Raw genomic sequence first — 21,410 nt, 5'->3', positions numbered from 1 at the left:
GCACCACAAAGCAGAATAGTTCAGGCGCCATTCTGCGACGAGGTCCGCAGCTGCTGCTCGGGCGAGTGGAACACCTCAGTGCTGTCCACAAACGCCTCGGCCGCCTCGTCCTCATCAAACAGGCCTCCCGACACCCCCTCTGGCAGTTCCAACGCCTCCAGCTCCTTGTGCAGATGCTTCTCCAGGACCCCCCCGCTGCCCATCAGCGGCTGGCCGCCGTTCAGCGAACCGGCATCGTCCAGCGACGCCGAGTGCCGCGACAGCAGCTCCTCCGACAGCGGTGCTACCTCTCGCGGTGCACCGCTGCCGCGCCGTGAAGATGCATCCCCTGCTGCCGCCGCAACACCCTTGCGGCCAGCTCGCTTCTGCTGCTCCGATGCGACGGTCGGTGCCGGCAGGGCATCCGCGCCGCTGACGGCCTGGCTGACGGAGCGGCTGAAGTCCGAGGACAGCGAGACGCTCTCGCCGGCCATCGCATCGGCGCTGCCGCGCTGCTGGCCGAGGTCGAGCCCCGCTCGCAGCGCGTCGGCCACCTCTGCTTTGCGCCTGAGCGAGCCGGCGCCGCTGCTGGGCACGTCTGCATCCTCATCCTGCAGTTGCTCCAGCACTTGAGAAATCAGACTGTATGGGACGAGCATCTTCTCCTTGACAGACAGGAGGGTTCTGTCCACATGCATGCATGCGGATGGCAATATATTTTATATCAAGGATGTCCTGCAGTGGATACCAGTTGCACAGACCTGCATCTGAGCTTCACGAATGGGCTCCAAGCCGGCCACATAGGCTGTATGGCCGTCCGTGGAACCAGAGCTCCTGTGCGTCGCGTGCCCCACACTCGCGCTGTCGTCGCCCTGCAGCCAGTGCACACCAACCGTCAATCAATCTCCTTTCCGCAGCAATCACCCAGATCATAAAGCACGCTGCACAAGGAGCCCTCATCTCGAAGCTCAGAAATAAATCTCTTGGGAAAATATGCAGCTGAGCTTGTAAATCGAACACATGCTCATGACGAGCTGCGGCACTGCACTTATCAAGCTCCCATGCATGCCTTACGCGCTCGATAACATAGATAGCAAGCAAGGCATTTTCAACCACTCCCCGATTTGCGCATTCTCTGCATTCAGTCATCCTTGCGCAGGGGCCATGCTACTCTTCTGTATACCAAATGGCTCGCACCACGTCTCCGCGCAGGGCGGCCTCCAGCATGGATTTGAAGTCCGGCAGGCGATGGATGCCGGTCTCGCTGCCGCCCTCAACCGTGGAAAAGTCGTCCGCGTCAAAGTCCCCCACTGTGGATGGCGCAGCCGAGCTGATGCCGGCGGCGCCCCACTCGGGCAGGGCGCCGGGGGGCACGTCCCCCAGCGCTGCCTGCGGTGTCTGCCACCCCGGCAGCAGTGGCCCAAGCCCTCCGTAGGGGTCCTGCATGCATGCGAGGGGCGTTTATTGCATGCCTCCCTTCTCTGGGAAAGCCATGACTTGACGCAAAGCCAGTTCCCCTGGAACTGGAAAAGCGGAAAGAACACAATATGAGATGACATAGCTTATGCACACACCGTATTCCCTGAGGAGCGCAAGCAAGATTATGTGCTGTTGGGGATTGGAAGGCACCTGCAGATACTCTGGGGATCCAAACAGGTGGGGCATGGGCCGTTCTTTTGGGGCCGAAGCCTCAGCTGCTTCCACTGCCCGTGCACCAATGCGGAGCGCCTCCAAATACCTCGGGTGCACCACCTGTTGGAGATTGAGGTATCAGCTTGGATGTAGCTGAGGGCAGCAAAGCTCGGAGTGCACGGATCAAGGTCAAACAGAGCATGTCTCAAATCGGTTGCTGTACCTTGTCGAAGTTCTCTGGCGTCAGCTGCACAGGTTTTGAGGAAGAAGCTGCGCGCGTTGATCCCACGTGATCCTCCTCGTTGTCCATCACGCCCTGCAAGAAGGCCGTGCTTGTTGTGGAGAAACACAAGAACCAGAATGGCATTATTCTCCAAGGAGCTGAATGGCGCAAACTAAGGCTCCTAAGGCGTGCCTAGATATCTTTGCATGTGCTTACCTGCTCGATACAATGCGTGTGCGCCAGCAACCTGAACCTGTTACCAACATCTGTCGCCCTGATCTCGGCCTCCTCGGTGTGTTTCACCAGCTGATCAAGGGCGGCCTGTGTGTCGTTGATGCGTGAAAGGAACGTGGCTGAGAACTTCTGGAGAGAAGCCAGCAGCTTCTTGTCAGACTCGAGACTCCAATGGCCACCATCTTGTTGCTGCACCTCCATGCAAGGCGCAATCTATCGAGGATCTTCTGATGTTGACTATTTGACTAATATCATCCTTAATCTGATACGGCAGACAGCCTTGGAAGCGCAACAAATACCCCTATTACAGATCAGAACAAAACGGATTTACCCCTATTGCAGACGATTTCTATTAAAACAACAGATCAAGGCAAGAAACTTTGGAGATGGCTTTCCGAGGTACCCCGCACACACCTGCAAAAGGATCTGCACAGGATGCCTTAATACTGCAACGGGATGGAACTGCACACTCTGGCACAGCATGTCTGCTGCGCACGTGGGCAGAATTCCGTTTAAATTGCTCTTCTGCAAATCTGCACGGGTCTTAGTGGCTGCAAGACTCTCTGGGATGGGGTCCAAAAATGTCTTTATTGGTGAATCAATGTTTACATCGAAAGAAAGAGAAAGATAGCAACTTCATCAAATTTTGTGATTGGGCCAACGATGGCAGCAACAAAGAATACGTTGGCAGCCCTATGGGGTAAGAAGCTTCAAGACGAGCGAAAAACCAAATCAAGCGATCACGGGTCTGTGATATCCACCAGAAGCCGAGCTCCCGAGGACAAAAATGCACATGAGAAAGAGGCTACCAGCAGGCTATCCAAGCCCGAGGAACAGGCATCTGGACCGATTGAATTGCCAGCGGTACCTATCGAGAATGTCATTGATGCGAAGGTGCAGCAGCCACCATCAGCATGATAAGGATGTCACCCTCTGCAGCACGCATCGTGTTATCTTGTTTATGTAATCAAGCAATCTTTCGTCGTCTGATTCATTTGAGAAGTCTGTGTTAGTGGTGTGTAATAATAAGTGAGAATAAAAGACTCCAACCTAACGTGTGAATTACCTTTGTTGTGACAGAAGCCAGAAGAGCAGGAGGATCAGCGGAAGAGGAAGAGAGCACATGCAAGCAAGGAGCAGCTGGAGGAGTTTTTCGCTGGCAACGCAAATCCCAGCGCTGCCGAGAAGGCCAGCTTGGCAGAGCAGTCCGACCTGACCGTCCAGCAGGTGTCCACATGGTTTGGAAACAGGCGCAAGAAGGCTCGCTTGGCCCAAGCAGCGCAAGCGGACGGTGCCGCAGGGCCAGCTGCCGCTCAGGCGCCTGAGCCAATCATCATAGATGACGAGGACGCAGATATGGCCGCTGAGGATATGGTGGAGAGTTCAGAGCATGCTGCCAGGACCGCCGTGGCAGAGCCAGCTGCATGCATGCCAGAGCAGCAGGCAGGGCCGCCTGCAACTCCAGCAGCAGTGTGTAGCGTGCACAGAGAAGAGCAGATCAAGCAGCTGAAAGAGGAGATCGCAGAACTGGAGAGCTATGTCACCTCACGGCCCCATCCCATCGTCACCTTGGACTTTGCGAAATTTGAGTTTATCCTGCAGAAAAGCCAGGTAGCGTTCTGCCACACGAACGACTGACCCTCCTTATCCTTTGGCTGTCCCCCCCACAGCATGGCAGACTGCACAAGGTCAGCGCAGTCCTGACAGCACTAGCTGTGAAGACTCATGAAGGGCTGTTTGTACAGGTGGGGATCTGGTTGGTGGGCTGCAGTCTGCCACTGTCAGAGGCCACCGAGAAGCTCTGGTACCACTGCAAAGGCGACTACAACCCCGGGTCACCCCTCACAAAGGCGGCCATCCGCAACATGATCATCGAGGTCGCCGCGCGAAAGAGCTATGCTGCCAAAGACGGTGAGGACATATCACCCTCTTTTAGCTGCACTCATTATTCCCCCCAATACTGGGGAGGTGCTCGCCGATAATGGGGCGCCAGACATGGTCTCCCCAAACCCAAATTGAGCTGCGAAAACAGGGGTTGGGGGCCTGGAATCAACAGCAAGCAATGGATGAAAGGGTGGAGACTAGCTGTTGTCGAAGAAATTGTCTGCATGCGGACCGTCTCTAATTTGCATGTCAATCTTGCCAAGGTGTCTCCTGTGAGCATGTGCTCGGGACATCACTTTCTCCCTAAGATCAGGTTGCAGGCCATTTAGCAAACACTCTGGCAGGCGTCCTCCTTCTGCAAGCTGCAGGCGGGCGTGAAGGGCCAGAATGTGATAAGCATAATTGAAAATTGGGATGCTGTTCCATGTGTGCAGCTGGCAGTGACAAAGTGGATGCGCTGGAGGACACAACAGCCAGTTTCCTGTGGCAGTGGGAGGTGCGGGACCAGAAGTACCTGCCTGTGGCCCACCGCAATGAGGGCATCCAGCACAAGAAGCAGATGCGAAAGGTGCGCATGCTGCAACCACTGTTGCCTTGTTCTTGAAGGCACAGCGCTGTCGTGGCTTGACTCCCGTCCAATGCACAGCATGCAAAGTCTGATCTGCAGAATAGGTACCAAGAAGTGATTCTGTTGCACACCAGACCATTGAGTGTCAGCCAACAGGTGAACAACCTGAAGAAAAGCAAGCACCGACAAGGGTTTTCAAAGCAATTCAAATTAAAGCAATTTTTGGATTGTTATGTCAGGTGGCGGCTCGCCTGACGGCGCTGGCCGCAGCGTGCAAAGCGCTGGAGGGCAAGGGCACAGACAAGCAGGTGGCGAAGGCGCTGGCTAAGCTCGACAAGCTTGAGAAGCCCCTGCTGAGCCCAGCTGCAGCCGCCGCAGACTCAGCTGCGGAGAACCCGAGCGCCTCGCAGCCGGCCCCCGCTGTCGGCCTTAGTCAGCCACAGGAGGCCGCGGGGGCACTGCCCCAGGCCCCAGACACTGCTGCAGCTGCCGAGCCTGCAGCCGCCACGCTCCCATCACAGGCATGGCATTCCTATCGTGCAATTGCTTCACTGCAGTTCCTCGATTACCTGACTGCTCTGAAGCAAATTGCTCAGGATGATATTGAGAGTCGTTCTCATGTGATTGCATGTGTGTGCATGCAGGGTGGGGAAGGGACTCCCGGAGCGGATGCGAGCAGTGTGCCAGCGGCTGACAAGGAGGCGGACGAGGCAGAGAAGGCCAAGCCTGCCCAGGAGAAGCAGGAGGCGGATGCCCAGAAGGAGCTTGCTCGGCTAGAGAAGCAGAAGGTGCAATTTTGCCTTCAAATCCTCGTCACAATAGTATTCCCTCCTGAGCGTTTCTGTTCGTATGATATAATATTCAAAGCAGGGCTGCAGATCCTTACCGTTGAGTTGCTTCCGCTGAGTGGTTGTGCTGCCTGCCAACTTCAGCATGGGCTTTGTTGCTACAAGGAGCATAGTATGGAATTTCAAAAACGAAGTCTACTAGATGACATCACACTCGTCAAGATAAAGATTGTGTGCTGCCTGGCAGGCTGCTGAGGAGAAGGAGAGGGCGCGCATTGAGGCAGCCAGGGAGAAGGAGCGCCAGCGCCTGGAGAAAGAGGCGCAGAAAAAGGAGAAGGAGGCCGAGAAGGAGAGGCAGAGAGCTGCAAAGGAGGCGGAAAAAGAGCGGCAACGGGCTGAGAAGGAGGTGTGTCCTGATCCATTGCAAGAGTTATAACTGGCCCTTTTTGGCTTGAATGAGTTGCCGAAATGATGCATGTGAACAAGCTCTTGCGGTCTCTGTTCTCCTTGTGTTGCAGCCAATCCTCATGTGTCACACTCCGGCCCCCTTGTGTTACAATCAATCTCTCGTGTGTTACACTGTGGCTCCCTTGTGTTAAAATCAGCCTCTCATGTGTTACACACTGGCCCCCTTGTGTTACAATCAGCCTCTCATGTGTTACAACGCTGGCCCTCTTGTGTTATGATCAATCTTTGATGTGTTACACTGTGGGCCCCTTGTGTTACAATCAATCTCTCATGTGTTTCACACTGGCCCCCTTGTGTTGCAATCAGCCTCTCATGTGTTACAACGCTGGCCCCCTTGTGTTACGATCAATCTCTGATGTGTTACACTGTGGGCCCCTTGTGTCACAATCAGCCTCTCATGTGTTACACTCTGTACCCCCTGGTGTCACAATCAGCCTCTCATGTGTTACACTGTGGCCCCCTTGTGTTACAATCAATCTCTCATGTGTTACACTGTGGGCCCCTTGTGTTACAATCAATCTCTCATGTGTTACACTGTGGGCCCCTTGTGTTACAATCAGCCTTTCATGTGTTACAACGCTGGCCCCCTTGTGTTACGATCAATCTCTGATGTGTTACACTGTGGGCCCCTTGTGTTACATTCAACCTCTGATGTGTTACACTCTGTACCCCCCTGTGTTACAATCAACCTCACAGGGTGTACCTCAACCTCACCAGGGTGTAACACATGAGGTGTTACACCCTGGCCCCTTTGTGTTGTCTTTTTTTCGGGACCTCCTCCATTTGTCCGTTGTGTTATCCCTCGTGTTTCTGTCAGTTCACCATGTGTGTTTTGCCACTGTTCAAGAATGCCTTGAATATTTTCCTGGTATCATTTTGTTTCATCCTTGCCTTTCTGCATGTTCATTTGTGGACCCTGATCACACTGGAATTGCAGAAGAGCTCTGCAAATTACTGTACTGCCCCTTTATCAGCAAACACTCTAGCTGCATTGTTGTGACCATGGTGTGTGCTGGCAGGCTGCAAAGACAGGATTCGAGTCGCGTGACGCCCTGTGCAAATCCCGCAATCTCATGAACGTGAGTCACCCCCTTTTTTGCTATTCTTCTTTGGAACTGTGCATGCATGCATGCATGCAATGAACTTTCATTCTGGGTTGTAGAGGCCAGAGAATTACACATCCAATGTGCAGCAGGTCCCCCTGTCCTGTGAGGTGATTGATGATGTATTGTTTTGATTGCCGCAGAGGTTCTTCAAGACGCCAGCGAAGACTGGCGGTGAAGCCGAGGGCGGCAGCAGCCAGCCGCTCAAGACTCCCATGTCCGCGCTGCCGCTGCGACACCCCTTCCATGAAATCTTTACCCCCGCCCCCGAAAGCGCACGGTGCAGCTCTATCCTTTCATGCTTACTTCAGCGCAGCAAGTCATCTACCACAAAGGATGTCTTGCAGCTGAATGAGGATGGCCTGCAGCAGGAAGTGGTGATCCAAGTGCTGAAGTATTATTGCCATCTACTGAAGTATACGGTAGTTGCTGTAGATCAACAGGCATAGCATGCATCAATTTATTACACAGAAAACCTCATATGCCATGACTTCAAAATTCCGCCTCATGTAAAATATTGCTCACTACATTGCAGGCTGCCCGTGCCCGAGGACATAAGCGCAGCATTTGATGAGGCAATTGCGGCGGCCAAGCAGCGTGGTGTGTCTGAGCTGGAGGAGGGCATGCAGCACATCAGGCAATCTTGGAAGTCCCGGCCGCGGCATAAGCGCATCCGAGGTCCGCCCTCTGTTTCAATCCCAATCCCTCCCTAGCTGGCCCACTACAACTTTCCTAAATGGGCAGAAGAACACATGCCCATGCTGCCACAGATCACGCTGGCTTTTGTCTGGGCTGTGCTGGCCTCTATGAAGGCAATCAGCGAGTACAGTTGCACAATGCTCTATCGAGTGAGGCTGCCCTTGAGATCCTTACTTTTACCTTCCGTAGTAGAAGCTGTTAAGAACTGAGCACCGTACCCACCCTTGATGGGGTCTCGCTTGGATTGGCGAGTCCAACAAGGGGTAGGATATTGGCAGACTTTTACTGCAGCTTGTCTGCCGAAACACCTTGCCTCTTGGCAGGAAAAGCGTGAAATAATAATAATAATAATAATAATAACAACAACAACAATAATAATAATAATAATAATAGTAATAATAATAATAATGACAATAATAATAATAATAATAATAATAATAATAATAATAATAATAATAATAATAATAATAATAATAATAATAATAATAATAATAATAATAATAATAATAGTACTAATGAAAATAATAATAATAGTAATAATAATAATGATTGAAGGTGTGTATGTGTGTCTGTGCAGGGCTGCCTCCGTCCTGGGCGCGCATGAGGACGGCTGAGGAGCATGTGGCAGAGTTTGGGCGGCTGGAGAAGGCGCGGCTGTGGCGCCGCAAATTTCTGTGGTTCGCCGCCTCCAAGCGCCCGGCCTACTACGGGTCGTGGTCCGCCGCCAGGTGCACCAAGCCTGCCATGAAACACTGTTGCGGCTTTGTGGCTGTCAACAGAAAAAGTTTGACATTGCGCCCAGGAGGTCCATGCCTGTGTTGGCAGCAATGGAGGTCTCACGGGAGACTTCTGAAGTGATGGGCAGTTTGCAGATTTTCTGGAAGCTGGGTGTTATGAGTACGGTGTTCACTATCCAAATGCGCCTCTGCAAAGGTCTTCCCCATAGCGGACCCCGATTTTGGGAACGATGTTCTCTGGCAATCATCTTTGCAAATCAGGCTGCGGCACGTCCTGAGTTGGCCACCGTTGAGGCATGATGTGAGTAGCGAAAAGTAGAACAATGACAGCGGCGGCTTGACAAATATTGTGGTGCGTGCCTCTCAGCCCAACAGTGACGGGGCGGCGCCCGTTGGCGAGGGACGATGCGCTGGACTATGAGGTCATGAGCGACGAGGAGTGGGAGGAGGAGCCCGAGGGAGAGAACCTGTCGGTAAGCCTGCAGCAATGCCTTTGGTCAGCCAGTCAGATTGGATCTGACGTGATCTGTGACCTCAATGGCCACCAACAGATAGCTGCCGTCCACGGAAGAGAATTTGACTGGAAGAGTCATATACACAAATACGCAGACGGGCAGGGCCTAGGGAAAATGCCATACGTTGACATTGACAATATGTGATAACATGAAAGCGGCATGCCGGTGTTCGTGAGTGAATTTCCCAGAAGGACTGCCACAAACAAGCCACAAATTGCAAGACACTTCTCTTCGTCAAGCACAAGTGAACTTGCTGGGTCTTGCTTATAAGGATACAACGCACATCCAACTAGCATTCGGTATCTGGAGGCAGGGTGTATTACACAAGAGAGGGGAGTTCCGGTAAGTGTGGGTGGGGGTCGCAGGACGAAAACTCCATTACCTGCACACCACCAGGACAGGTGATACGCTGGGGCCCTGCCTGTTAAGGCTGGGGTCTCTTAGGCAGCCTAGGCAGGGTTTACTACAGACTGCTTTAGTAACCCCTGTTTTAGAGAAGGAAAAGGTAGGTGAAGTGGTTGTTGCGCAGGACGATGACATGGAGGAGGAAGAAGACGAGGCGGAGGATTCGTGCGGGGACGGATTTGTGGTGCCCAACGGCTACATCTCGGACGACGAGGGCGTCGCATCCGTGCAGCAGGACCTCGACGATCTCGCCGCCGAGCTCGACGGTGCTCTCTGCTTTATTATATCTGACACACCCGTTGTTCTCCCGACAGTCAATTGCAATTAGCTTCCTCTTGCACTCACCGCAGACAGGATGATGCAATGCTTCTGCATCCTCCAGATACCACAGATCATGCATGCACGAGCAACAGAAAGAGTACAGATGTGGCATGCGGCGAGAAATCTCAACAGGGTGCTTAGAATGCAAAGATGTCTTCTTCTAGACCTCAAGGCCCCAGCTTGAACTCCAGAAAGCTATTCCTCACTAGATAAGATTCTGATGAGACCCTCTCAAATCTACGACCTTGCATGACTAATGAATTTCTCCACGTGTGCAGACGAGGCGACGGGTGCGGAGGTGGCGGCCGGCGGCGACGCAGTGCAGCGCGACCGGCTGCGGCTGCTGAATGCGGCGCTGGACCGGGCGACGCGCGCGAATCGGCCCATCATCATCACGCGCCTGCCGATGCCGCCCGCGCCGTCCCAGGACTCCGCGCGGCCCGCCCACCTCACCGGCGACCCCGCCCTCCTCTCCGCCCTCCAGCCTCTGGTCAGTCCTGGCACCTTCCCCTGCGGCTCAACCTCTACATGACAAAAGAACTCTTGTCGGCAGTCCTCCTTGTCATGTATCGACGATGGGGGGCCTTAGCCGGGCAATTGGGCCAGGAAACGCATTATCAGAAGAGTGGTATGGATTGAAAACCCATTGAGGGCAGCCCGCTCAAGCACTGTGAGGCAGCTGTGTCGTGGCAGCACAATGTTACTGTGTTATTGGCAAGCCAATTTTCCGATTAAGACAGATAGCCAACAGCGCACAACTAGGAGCGCACATGTCGAGCTTGTCTCTTTGGTGACAGGTCCTGACGACCAAGGTCAAGATCCGGATGCTGCCGCCACCAGAGACCGAGGACGCTCCCGGGGATGTCGCCGCGGACGGCGCCGCGGGGCCGGCAACAGCGCGCGGCCGCGGCCGGGCGGCCGCGCAGGAACAGGAGGAGCTGACGCCAGACTTGGTGCAGTTCCTGCTCTCGCACCCCGAGCTCAAGGCGGTGGCCAAGGTCGCAAAGGTGCGCCTTAGGGCCTTTTCCACAGCGCAACTTCCCCATAATTAGACACTTCGCCCTGGATGCAAGCACCATAGGGAGCCCTCAGACACCGAAGATCATGTCTCCATTCTTACATCACCCATTGGGACCAGAATTTAATTGGCACACGGTGGACATTATTAGATTCATGGTGCTTTATTGGGATGTAGGCGTTCACTGAGGCGCACCCGGATCGCAAGGTGGTGAAGAAGTGGGTACACAACAAGGTGAAGGACATCGCGGAGCACTCCGGAGGCGCCTGGGTCATCAAACAGAGCTCTGCCAGTGCCCAGCAGCCAGCCGATGCCGAACAGTCTCCAGCATCCACACCATTGCAGCCGCGCCCATCCTCTGCAGGTATTTGAGCTTCGCACAACAACTGCTTCTACTTCCTGTACAGCTTTTTTCATACAAAACAGGCTTGCTAATTGTCTCTCCAGCCGCTCAGCTGCCCCATGCATAGCTCAATTCAAGGACTGCATGAGCTGTCAATACATACCTCTACAAGGCAAGCTGCTGAGCCCGTGCACGTTGCCTTGTGCAGACCAGCCGCCGCTCGCATCACACCCGGCTGGCGAAGCTGCGACTTCAGCGGCGGTGACCCCCGCCACTGCCGGCCCTCTGGACCGTTTCCTGCGCGCCGGGTCACAGCCGCAGGCCACGCCGCAGCCGCAGCGCGCGGCTGCTGCCGCCGCTGTGCAGGGACTCGGGGAAGTGGTAATTTTGGATGAGGACGAAGGCGCTCCTGCCCCTATGGACGTGGACGCACCACCAGCTGCCGCCGCTGCGCAGACGCCCAGCACCAAAGACGAGGTACTCATTCTTACTCCCGCTGCAACAAATGGAAACTCTTCTTGGTTACACGCTGTGTCTTAATGTGGCAGCTTGAGGCATGCCATGGCAGAGCCCAAATGCTGCAAACTCTGGCAGACCTCCACAATTCCCTTTGCTTGCATGGCCCCCACGCATGTCACAGACGGCTGAGGTGGAATTCGAATCCTGGCATGGACAGATACGGGGGACGGCGGATCCGTTCTGGAGGGGGCTGGCGGAGAGCATCGCGGCAAACAGCCTGCAGGTGGCGGAGCAGCTGCAAAGGGGGTTTAAGGCGAGCGCGGCAGGGGAGTTGGTGCGCGCGGTGCCGAGCTTTGTGCTCACGGCGATGGTGAAGGGCTTGGCGAGCGGGCAGTGCTCGCGGCTGCTGCAGTCCTGCCTGCTCAAGGCGCTGGCGCAGCTGCTGCGCCTGCTTGTGGCGGCCGGGGACACTTCCAACCGCGTCCCCACCCCTACCAAGGTGGGCACCCCACTCCTAGCCCTCTATTATTGTGGGTAAATATGTGTGAAAAGCAGTGGGGTAGAAATTGTCCCAGCCCCTCTCAGAGCTTCTGAGAATTCTGAGGAACTTGGCTGGGCAAGGTCAAACGGCTGTTCTGATGAGGGTGTGGTCATCTCGTTTAAATAGGCAAACCTGCCTCGAATTTTATACAAGAAAAAAACATATGTGGAGAGAAGGTGAGTGTTGCGCCGCAGGTGTTTAGGGACGAGCGGTCTGCCCCGGTGGCGGTGTCTCTGGATGAGATGCTGGCCTGCCGCAGCCTGCTGGGCGCGCTGCAGGCATGCATGCGCGCCAAACAGAACCGCATGCCGCAAGTCGCGCAGCCCGCCGCCCAGCTGCTCGGTGGGCACACCCTTCCTGCATTCATCTGGTCACCTTTGTATGACCCGATAATCTGCGTGCTGCAATTAAATGTGGTGCAAGTAAATACGCCTGACGGGTCTGGGCCACTCCTATGAATGCCTCTCCAAAGAATGATGCACGGCCCAAGCACGTCAGACATGTCCGCTTGCAGCATTGTCACAGTACAGCCCGGAGATGAATGTGCTGGGGATTCAGTGACACATAAGGAGCCATCATTGTTCTCTTCCAGGCATTTTTTATAAGTCCTGCTTTGCTCAGAAGACAAGTCCACTCTTGCTGATCCAATGTTATCTGGCTGCCGCAGCGGCGATGCTAGCGGTGGGTGCTGCTGAGCTGGGCACCCCGGCGGCCGGGTCACAGGAATCCCAGCAGCCATCTCTGGCAGCAGCGGCGATCAAAGAAGCCGCAGAGCTGCGCTTGCATGTGGCCCGGGACGACGCCTGGCATGTCCTCTTCACAGAACTGCTGGGGCCCACAAGCGATGCCTCTGTGGTGGAATGCGTCGCGAAGACTCTCGGCACGATCGGCCGTGATGCAGCAGCTGCACGCACACTGCTGCAGCGGTACTCGGACATCTTCAGCGACAAGGAATTGCATGGGAAGCTGCAGAAGCTGCTGCTCGCCGCCTCCGCGGTCGCCACCAAGCATCGGCAGAAGGTATCCCGATGAAGCTACTGGCACATGTGCAGTGATTCTGGCAGTTTGCAATCAGTATCTTCCAACGAGATGTAACAAAAACATTTTTTCTCGTTGGCGACATGGTGGTACATATATACCCCTGGTTTTCATACATAGGAGGGTAGTTGTAACGAGAACCTCAAACTGCAGGCACAGAAAAGTTTAGGCATTTGTGCAGAATGATCTGCAATGGGCTGATGTGTGATTTGGCAGCGGGCCATGGAGGACTGCCTGAGCTTCCTGGGTGACCTGCTGTCACTCCAAGAGGCAGACGGGCCGGTGAGAAATGCGACAGCCGTCACGAGCTTTGGCGCCCTGCTACGATCGCTGGAAGAGACTGTCAGCGCCCACATTCCAAGCGAGCCGGCTGACCCTCCAGCTGGGAACACCCGATGCCTCCTTGCCGCCCTGAAGGTGACTAACACGCTGCTCACCCCGTGCCTACATTAATATTACTGCTAGAACACGCTTTTCCTGCCAAGACTCAAGGTGCGTCTGCAATAAAGCTGCAGGCAAGGGCTGCCGAAATCCTAATCCGGGTGGAGGGGCCTTGTTGGATTCGCAACATCCAAGCAACCCCCAAGCAAGCGTGGGCAAAGTGCTCAGTACTCATATACCGGCTCCGCCAGCCGACTTGCTCCATTTATTTCAGGCTTCATGTGCATGAGCGTGTGTGTTTGCTCAGTGAAGAGTGCTTGCAGGGATTGGAATGGAAATGTGGATAACAGCTTCACAATCTCTTAAACGATTGTGTTCCTTGCACGCGCAGGTGGGGGCATTTGCAGCGAGGTTCGCAACAACCCACAAGCAATGCCTGAGCGCCATGCAAAGGTCGCTGCCCGGACCAATTGCAGCGCATGAGAGTGTATGGGAGAAGCTCCAGGTGGCAGACATAGCGCAGGCACTGCTGGCACAGCTCAGCACTGCCCCGCCACAATAGATTTGATTTGGTGCCTGGACATTTTGGGCATGCACCACACAGTTGGGACGAATCCATACAGTGTACTTTGGATATTTTATACATTATACAATGAGGACATTTGTTTGAGTGACATGCTGAAAAGGAGCCTGGACATAAGTGACTGACATCCATATGGATCATGCACGGCATGCTCTTTCTGAGATTTGCATAGGCTTTGAATGTAAATCTTAGTCCTGCTTAATAGCATAAGTGAGGAGACTGGACTCTGCATTTTGCAATAAATACTACTTTTAGCAATCCGTAGAGATTTCAGCAGAATCTCTCAATTTAAAAGCATCCCGCTGAAACGCAGTTGGACTTCAAGCACACATAGCAGGGTTTTGTCCAAGTATGTCAAGCACGCCGTTTCACGAGTTTTCAGGATCAGCAACTTCAGCTTTAAGAAAGAGACTGCTGTAGTCACTTAGATGCCTGTTGGACTCATCACATCAAAATTAGCATGCCTGCACCAATGCCATCGGTCTCTACTGTCTCTCTCACGCACATTTAGCTCTCTCTTCTCTCCTAGGAAATCTCCAGGCCTGTCCTCACAGAGGCTGGCATGCATCTTTACCATTCTGCTGCCTCTCACTTCTTCTCGTCCTGCTTTGCGGGCAGAGTCATCCTCTGAGCTGGCGTGCCGAGCCTGTCTGCTCGGTCTGGTACAAAGTAGCTGTAGTTCAGCACCAGCGGATCCTTGTCCTTGTCATCCTTAGCTTCCCTGCTTGCCGCAACAGCACACAGGCTCTCAATACATGCAGGTTTGAGCCATCACCGTGGAAGTGCAAGAAGACTGGTCAATATCATGGCGATTGGCATGCGTTCAATGAAGATCATCCCAATCATGCTATTGGAGCAACTGGGAGCACAAGGTGGTCACCTTCCCTCTCCCTTTGCAGGGTTCTGTCTTGCCTTGATCTCTTCTCTTCGCTCCTTTCCCTTGCTCTTTTTGTTGTTCTGTGTCTTGCTCCTGCATCATCAATACAATGTGAGTTTGCGGGTTCCCACCTGATGCTGGGACTTCTGTGCCTAAATTTAAGAGGTGGACAAGGGATCTCACCCTCTGCTAGCCTTTGGGAACCTGAAGGCGCTTTCACTCTCCTGCGCTTTCTTGGGCTTCTGTGATTTTGCCTGCTGCTGCTTTCTCCACCAGGCAAAGCCCACGAGCGCTCCCGCCACTGCCAACAGGGACAGAAGGCCGGTGCGGGGCTCCCGTTCTGACAACGACTTTGCTCTGCGAGCACACCCAAGTCTTTTCTTCGCATACGAAGTTGCTGCACTGTCCAATTGGTGTTGCTTGCATCACATCGTGCGTGTGATCTCCGCTAATTGATATATCCAAATATCTAGTCAATGCCCTGCATTCATGTGAACTGATTTCATCGCAACATGGCTGAAGCACAGCAGAGGATGCACGTTCACAAGTGCTTGCTCTCCTGCAATTCCTGTCAACCCGCACACCATCATGCCAAAGCAACGAACCTCTGCGTTGTCTTCTTCCTCTGCTGCTTGCCACTCATTGTTGGAGGTCCCGTGAGTCAGCCAAGTGATCTAGATCGAAACCTGCAGAAGATGTCCCGCAGTCCCAGCCAGAGGAAGTGCACGTGACGTTGTGAATAAGTTTTGCTCAATTTTTGTGCATCAATATGAACAAACAAGATTGCTTGCTTGCATATTATTTGGATTGTGGATGAATTGGCAGTGGGGCCCACTACTGCCCGTTCTGGGCAGTTGCATTGTGGTGATTCTGGCCCAAAAAACTGGAATTCTGCATCAAGGTCCCAGGAAATGGAGCCCACCTTGCAACTTGCAATATCAAGGCTTCAGTTGAGCAAACATTCATCAAGATTAGAAAATTTCATTACTGTAAGCACCACCCTCAGTCCTGCTGTGCTGCACAGAATGCATTACCCATACTATGGCCTTCAAAGTCAACGATTACAAGAATAAACCGAGAACAGTGTGGTATCCCTATTGTGGTACATTGTAGGCAGTACCACGTGTACATCCACCTGAATTCTGAGAGAGACTGTCCGGTTCTACAAGCCAAGGGCCACACATGAAATAATTCCAGTACACCAACAGGCATGTATCCTGATGTCACGTTGGTCATGCATCTATGCAACACAAACTGCACCGGACTTAAAATCGCACATGTCATGTTCCTCTTTGTTGCCAAATGGGGTCCTACTACAACTCAGACGGGCCCATCATACTCCATGCGTTCGATGTACTTGTCATAGAACTGCGCTGCAGTGTCAAAGTTGCCCATCTCTGTGTAGATGTCTGCGATGGTCCCGTACGCGTCTGCGTCGCCCACATTGTCCCCCATCTCCTTGCTGATCTCCAACACGCGCAGCAAGTGCTGGATGGCCGCACGGTGCTGGCCCTGCGCACAACGCAAGAGTGCAATCAATCACTGGATCTATCTTCCTGTCTCCATTTCTTCATCTCCAAAACACAGTACTCGATCATTCCCAGTGCACCTCCTGAGAGCATGGATCAGGCTTCTGCCGGGAATAGGCACAGCAGGTCAAGTCAGTCATTGCATGCATGCACAGCCTCGCACCTGCAGGCGAGCGGCAGCGGCGAGGCCACGTGTGGCGCGGCGTTCCTGGCACTTGTCAGTAACCACCTTGGCCAGCATCAGGGCGCGCTCAAACCTGACCATTGCCGACGCTCCCTGCCGCTCCTTCAGCAACCTGACCACCACAGCAGCTACTCACCTGCTTGCTTGCCAACCTCACACCAACAGTGCCAGGTCAATTGGTGTGGTCAAACAGGCGCATAGAAAGCCTCACCGCAAGGTGTGCCCATCTGCATTCTGATGCATTCCAAGAATGGGAGCAGCATCGGCTGCCTCGGAGGGCACCAGATGCATGCAGTGCTGAGAAAGGGAGCGCACCTCTTGCCCTCGCGCAGGGCTTGGATGCACTGCCGCGCCTCGAGACTGAGCTCGTCCTCGTCTGTGGACGCCAGCACGCTGGAGGATGCCAGCGAATTGGCCATGGCTGTCGCCGTCGGCTCCGCCGCCCTCTCCTGCACCGCCACTGACGGCTGCGCACCCCAACCCCTCACCTCAGCACCCGATCATTTACCCAAGAAGCAGGCAGCGTCAGCGCAATTGGGACACCGCCCACTTTGCTGCGGCATGGGTTACCGCAGCAAGCTCCTTCCCGGCCAGGAGGGAGCATAATCCACAGAAGGAATGGTTTATCCTACAAAGAAAGGTTCCCCAAGACACTGCTGGGAGCTGGCAGGCAATAACGAGTCGGCGTTTTGATGCAGGTCACAAGCCAGATAGACCTTGCAGCAAGGACCAGTGCGTACGTGTGTCATGCAGGCCTTTCTTCTATGACTTCGGAAAAGGGGTTCGACAACTGTGTGACGCAGGAGCTTTTCCTCTCTGCGATCCCTTCCAGAGTGGCAATCACCAATATATATTTTTTCATGCCTCTCCTGCCAAGACAGGCAATTAGGCAAGAAAAGGTACGAAGATGGGCAGAGTGGGCACCTGGACGCCGTTGATGAGCTGGATGGCGGTGTCTGTGAGCTCTGCGAGGGGTGCAGAGTCTAGCGAGCGCTTGGAGGGGGAGGGCGGCAGCGGCAGGGGCGCGTAGTTGAGCCCGGGCGCGTAGACGGTGCCGGCGCGCGCCTGCTGCCGCAGGCTCATGTTGATCTTGCGCAGCTGCTCGTTTAGCCGCTCCAGCTCTGCCTTGCGCGCCCGCGCAGATATGCCTGCACATTAAACTTCTCTAACCATCCTGTGGCATCACTCTGCACTCTGCAATGTGGCGCCAACGGCACAATGTCAACAGGCTCGCAAGACGCTCCCAGGGAATGCCTTCAAGCAAGCATGGCTGCAGGATTTCTGCCCTCCTTATAGTCTTTGCCCTCTGGGAAAGTGCCCTGTAAGACTATACTGCACACAAGGGCGGTGTTCATGGCCTGACATCCATGGCTCAGCATCCCTCGTACTATGGAGTACTACCATGTATATCAGACCTTCTTGGGTTACTACAGCTCCGAAAGGGACGGGAGCGGCAGCTGCATGGGGGGTGCGCACCTCCGACGAGGGCGCCGGTGAGGGCGATGACCTCGGTGATGCCCACGACGTCGACGCCAAAGGGCGTGGCGCAGAGCTTGCCCGAGGAGGACGTGCGCGCCTCGTCCTCAAGCTGGGCTCGCGCGCGGTTGAACTCCTCGCGCGCCTCCCCCTCCACCTCCTGCCGTAGCCGGAACAGCTTCGCCTCCTCCTCCACCAGCGGGCCCTTCGCGCCTGGGCAGCACCACATCATGGAGAGCTCAGACCATTCTGAGCCATGAACAATGCAATAAGTGCGTCAACCAGGGTGACAGCACAGAAAGGAGGATGAGCCAGGGTAATTTGTGATGTGAAAAAACTGCCATTTGCCCCAGCACACCCACAAGTTGTGGGCCACAAGATTGGGGCGTGGCGATTAATGCAGCAACCAAGAAAGAGCATGGCTGGCCACGGCCAGTTGTCAATAGTGCTGCGCTCCCAAATGCACTTGTTTAGGTGTCCTCCGCAGTGTTCAGGAGCCTCACCGGTCGCTGAGAGGAAGGGCAGGGTCTCTGCTAGCGCTGGCGCCGCACAAGCCAGGCTTACTGCTGCAGTGGCGCTTAGAACGCCTGCCAGTAATCTCTTCTGCAAGCTGCTGTTGGGGCTTTCGCCTTGTGACTGCAGCAGCAGGTCTTCAAGGTCAGCAATTGTAAGAAGGTCTGAGCTGTTTGTCAGCCTGAAAAAGAAGACCATTATGGAGCACGAGCTATCGCAAAGATGAATGTGATGCAAACCAAAAGTGATCACAAGACTCTCGTGCTTATGGAGTGGAATCTCTGCTTACCTCTGCTGCTCCTCCTTGTCGCCGATGAGAGCGCACTGAGACACATCCTTTCCTACCGTGATTACTCTTTATATGTGCTATATAAGTTCGAGCAATGCAGGCATCTTGTCTCAACCCGCAAGGTTGTGTTGTGTTGCAGGTCTGCATCATTTCTTTCCGAAGCCCAGGATTATTGTTATAATGTGTCTTTCTCTAGGTGTTGAATCGGATATTTCCTGTACACTCCTGTACACCCGTGATGAAGTCGCGGGAGTGTATGTATGAACTGTATTGTGTCGGACGCATGCCTGATCCGAGCCTGAGCCGATTGTGCCAGCGTGGATCTCCAGCATGGCACCGGTGCCTAGGAGCGTTTCTTCTTTCACTGCTTCCAATTGCATTTCAATTTCATTAGGCCCTTATTATTTCCTCCTTCACATCTGTCCCTGTGAGAGTATAGAAGGAACAATTGGAATGCACCTCTCGATATGATGGGTGCGATGCCCATGTGGCCAAACGCAGTGAGATCCTGTTGCATGTCATGAGTGTGAATAAAATTCTATCAAGGATTGAAAATGCTACAACAACAGAGGCCGCCTATGAGGCCCAGCAGATGCTCAAGACTGTGTACCATCGGCTCAGATCACGGAAGAAGCTGACAGAGAGCTATGACCTGCTCCAACAAGGTGCTCGCCTTCAGCTGAAAGGTGATCAGGTAATGGAATATTTTTGCATACCGTCCTCAACCTGCTACTGTTTATCATGATGCTGGTTGATGCTGTCGCTCCACAGATACATGTCCTGAGCTGACAAACTTGACCCGTCCTCAGCACCATTTCTGAACACCTGCAGCTGACATGTGGAAGCGAGCTGGCCCTTCTCCTGATACACGATCTTGAGGCAGATGGCTTTAAGCTGTCAGAGTTGCATCGCATCACCGACCTTCTCGAGTGCATCAGGAAGCCATACACAGAGAGCAGGGACAGCCCAGAGATAAAGGAAGCAACCAAGATCACAAGCGCTGCCATACGATGGGTGAAGAAGATGGTGCGCTCCTACATATGATACGAGTCATATGCCGTGGACATACCTTCCATAATTGCAGCTATCCAACTCCAGAGGGCCTCTAGGAAACTGCAATGTTCTTGCCATTGGCAGGGAGATGAGGAGGCTGCCAAAAAGCTGCACAGCACGCTGGCAGCGCTGATCTGCAAGTGTCAGGGCGCAGAGGGGCTGCTGGCAGCCAGCGAGCACTTCAGCCGCGGTGATGACCCCGCAGCCTTCGCAGCCTACCTTGCAGATGTCTCGAGCAAAGGGTCCCACAGCGAGCACGACCTCATCCTAACCCGCGCTGTCCTGCAGGTACCATTGCCCTGCTGCAATGCTTGAGTGGGTGTATCAACATGCTTGTGTGCTTTGCATTTCTTGTGGGCCCGGCACACTGGAGACACGCCATATATTGGTTGCCTGGTTCCTGCTGAGCGCATGGTTTGTGCCGCAGGTTTTGGCAGTGGGCAGGGCGAGCCAGCTGGATATGCAGCTGGCATTTGCCAGAGAGCTGATGGGGGGCTTCAGCAACAGAACTGCATCAGCTGCAGCCTCTATATCCACCCCACTCACCCACTTCCTGGAGTTCCTGCTGCAGGTAACTGGACATCACACTATTGCCTGTTGTCCATCGTGACCATTCTGAGCAATTGCTGGACTCAGTAAAACACATGCTCATATTGAGGGCCAGTCATCACAAAGTTCCTTGCGTTCTTGAGCAATGGCAACTGTGGCTTAGTTGGGTTGTTTGCTTGATGGGTCAGGCTCTGGATGGGCGCTCGCTGTCGCTGCTGGAACTGCTGCAAAAGGAGTATAGCCACAGCCTGGCGCGCGACCCTGATCTGGGCGAGATGCTGGAGACTGTCAAGCAGACGTACTTCCCCTCGATGGGGGGCCAGGGCATGAGCAGTCTGCTGGGCAACATCTTCCAGATGATAAGCACTGCAGAGCCACCCGCCTAGGGGCTTGTTAGTACAAGTAAATATGGTGCAGCTTGTGACATTGGGCAGCCAATGGAGCACATGAGAACTGTGGGTTGAGACTGTTCTTGAAGTGAGGCGTAGTGCTCCATTGCTGGTTGGGGCGTCTTCTGGAGTAGCATCTGTGCGTGCTGCTGGACATGTTACAATCTGAGTGTCCTTCTGGGCCCAGAAGGCTGAATACACATAAGGAAAGAAGCTGCTGCGGATGCCATACGTAAGTATACTAAGTGGTTATTAGGAGCAAGGGCTAGATAAGGGTGATGTTGCCACCATGATACCACAGACCGTACCAGGATGAATGCTCAGCATCAGGCTGACATTCTGTTTATGCCATAAACTTTATGGAGCTCGACTAGGTCTGCTTGCCAGGTTTAACATCCCCTGGACTTGAGCCATAAAGTCAGTGTTGAGATTTGCTGCAATGGGATTTGGGCCTGCCATGATGATGATCAGTGACTCAGGCTGTCAGCCACTGCTGAGCGAAGGTATGTTGACTGGCTGATGTGCCGACGGTGCATGACCCTGGTGGGTTACAGCTATGGGTTACTGCGCACCAGCTGCAGTGGCAATCACCGGTGCACCGGAGTACGATCTGGAATCTAGACTAACTCCCA

The 21,410-nt window shown here is 54.0% G+C and overlaps 5 protein-coding genes across 5 annotated transcripts; 2 read left to right on the top strand and 3 right to left on the bottom strand.

Annotated features, from left to right (window-relative positions):
* Window positions 1-20: 20 nt before the first annotated feature.
* On the bottom strand, window positions 21-2,269 carry COCSUDRAFT_61428 (hypothetical protein; the record flags this gene model as incomplete). The annotated part of the gene is made up of 6 exons (XM_005649673.1): window positions 21-590; window positions 741-851; window positions 1,177-1,419; window positions 1,609-1,731; window positions 1,835-1,927; window positions 2,051-2,269. The coding sequence occupies 6 exons, from the start codon at window positions 2,267-2,269 to the stop codon at window positions 21-23; spliced, it is 1,359 nt and encodes a 452-aa protein (XP_005649730.1).
* Window positions 2,270-2,549: 280 nt separating this feature from the next.
* COCSUDRAFT_61427 (hypothetical protein) lies at window positions 2,550-13,898 on the top strand (the record flags this gene model as incomplete). Its single annotated transcript, XM_005649672.1, has 23 exons — window positions 2,550-2,564; window positions 3,149-3,679; window positions 3,814-3,979; window positions 4,387-4,520; window positions 4,760-4,942; window positions 5,165-5,308; window positions 5,556-5,714; window positions 6,796-6,855; window positions 7,023-7,159; window positions 7,415-7,568; window positions 7,902-8,133; window positions 8,207-8,306; window positions 8,683-8,788; window positions 9,360-9,501; window positions 9,835-10,046; window positions 10,354-10,563; window positions 10,752-10,938; window positions 11,126-11,394; window positions 11,594-11,875; window positions 12,112-12,259; window positions 12,585-12,937; window positions 13,172-13,372; window positions 13,728-13,898. 23 exons carry the CDS (start codon window positions 2,550-2,552, stop codon window positions 13,896-13,898), a joined length of 4,296 nt encoding a protein of 1,431 aa, XP_005649729.1.
* Window positions 13,899-14,507: 609 nt separating this feature from the next.
* COCSUDRAFT_61426 (hypothetical protein) lies at window positions 14,508-15,439 on the bottom strand (the record flags this gene model as incomplete). Its single annotated transcript, XM_005649671.1, has 4 exons — window positions 14,508-14,640; window positions 14,800-14,889; window positions 15,001-15,153; window positions 15,402-15,439. 4 exons carry the CDS (start codon window positions 15,437-15,439, stop codon window positions 14,508-14,510), a joined length of 414 nt encoding a protein of 137 aa, XP_005649728.1.
* A 677-nt stretch (window positions 15,440-16,116) lies between these two features.
* COCSUDRAFT_61425 (hypothetical protein) lies at window positions 16,117-18,696 on the bottom strand (the record flags this gene model as incomplete). The annotated part of the gene is made up of 6 exons (XM_005649670.1): window positions 16,117-16,308; window positions 16,489-16,621; window positions 16,825-16,976; window positions 17,434-17,657; window positions 17,986-18,198; window positions 18,489-18,696. The coding sequence occupies 6 exons, from the start codon at window positions 18,694-18,696 to the stop codon at window positions 16,117-16,119; spliced, it is 1,122 nt and encodes a 373-aa protein (XP_005649727.1).
* Window positions 18,697-19,184: 488 nt separating this feature from the next.
* Window positions 19,185-21,216, top strand: COCSUDRAFT_65140 (hypothetical protein). Its single transcript, XM_005649669.1, has 5 exons — window positions 19,185-19,481; window positions 19,619-19,813; window positions 19,925-20,128; window positions 20,268-20,411; window positions 20,578-21,216. Exons 1-5 carry the CDS (start codon window positions 19,308-19,310, stop codon window positions 20,773-20,775), a joined length of 915 nt encoding a protein of 304 aa, XP_005649726.1. The 5' UTR covers window positions 19,185-19,307; the 3' UTR covers window positions 20,776-21,216.
* The last annotated feature ends 194 nt before the right edge of the window (window positions 21,217-21,410 follow it).

This window comes from Coccomyxa subellipsoidea (genome assembly GCF_000258705.1).
Source record: "Coccomyxa subellipsoidea C-169, whole genome shotgun sequence".
NCBI classification, from domain to species: domain Eukaryota; kingdom Viridiplantae; phylum Chlorophyta; class Trebouxiophyceae; family Coccomyxaceae; genus Coccomyxa; species Coccomyxa subellipsoidea.
This window is presented reverse-complemented; position numbering and strand designations above follow the sequence as displayed.

Excerpts from the sequence above, each read along its gene's own strand:
- COCSUDRAFT_65140 (XM_005649669.1), top strand. The coding sequence starts at position 19,308 with ATGAGTGTGAATAAAATTCTATCAAGGATTGAAAATGCTACAACAACA. Across the intron at positions 19,814-19,924 it reads TACGATGGGTGAAGAAGATG|GGAGATGAGGAGGCTGCCAA; the intron begins GTGCGCTCCTAC and ends TGCCATTGGCAG. Across the intron at positions 20,129-20,267 it reads TAACCCGCGCTGTCCTGCAG|GTTTTGGCAGTGGGCAGGGC; the intron begins GTACCATTGCCC and ends TTTGTGCCGCAG.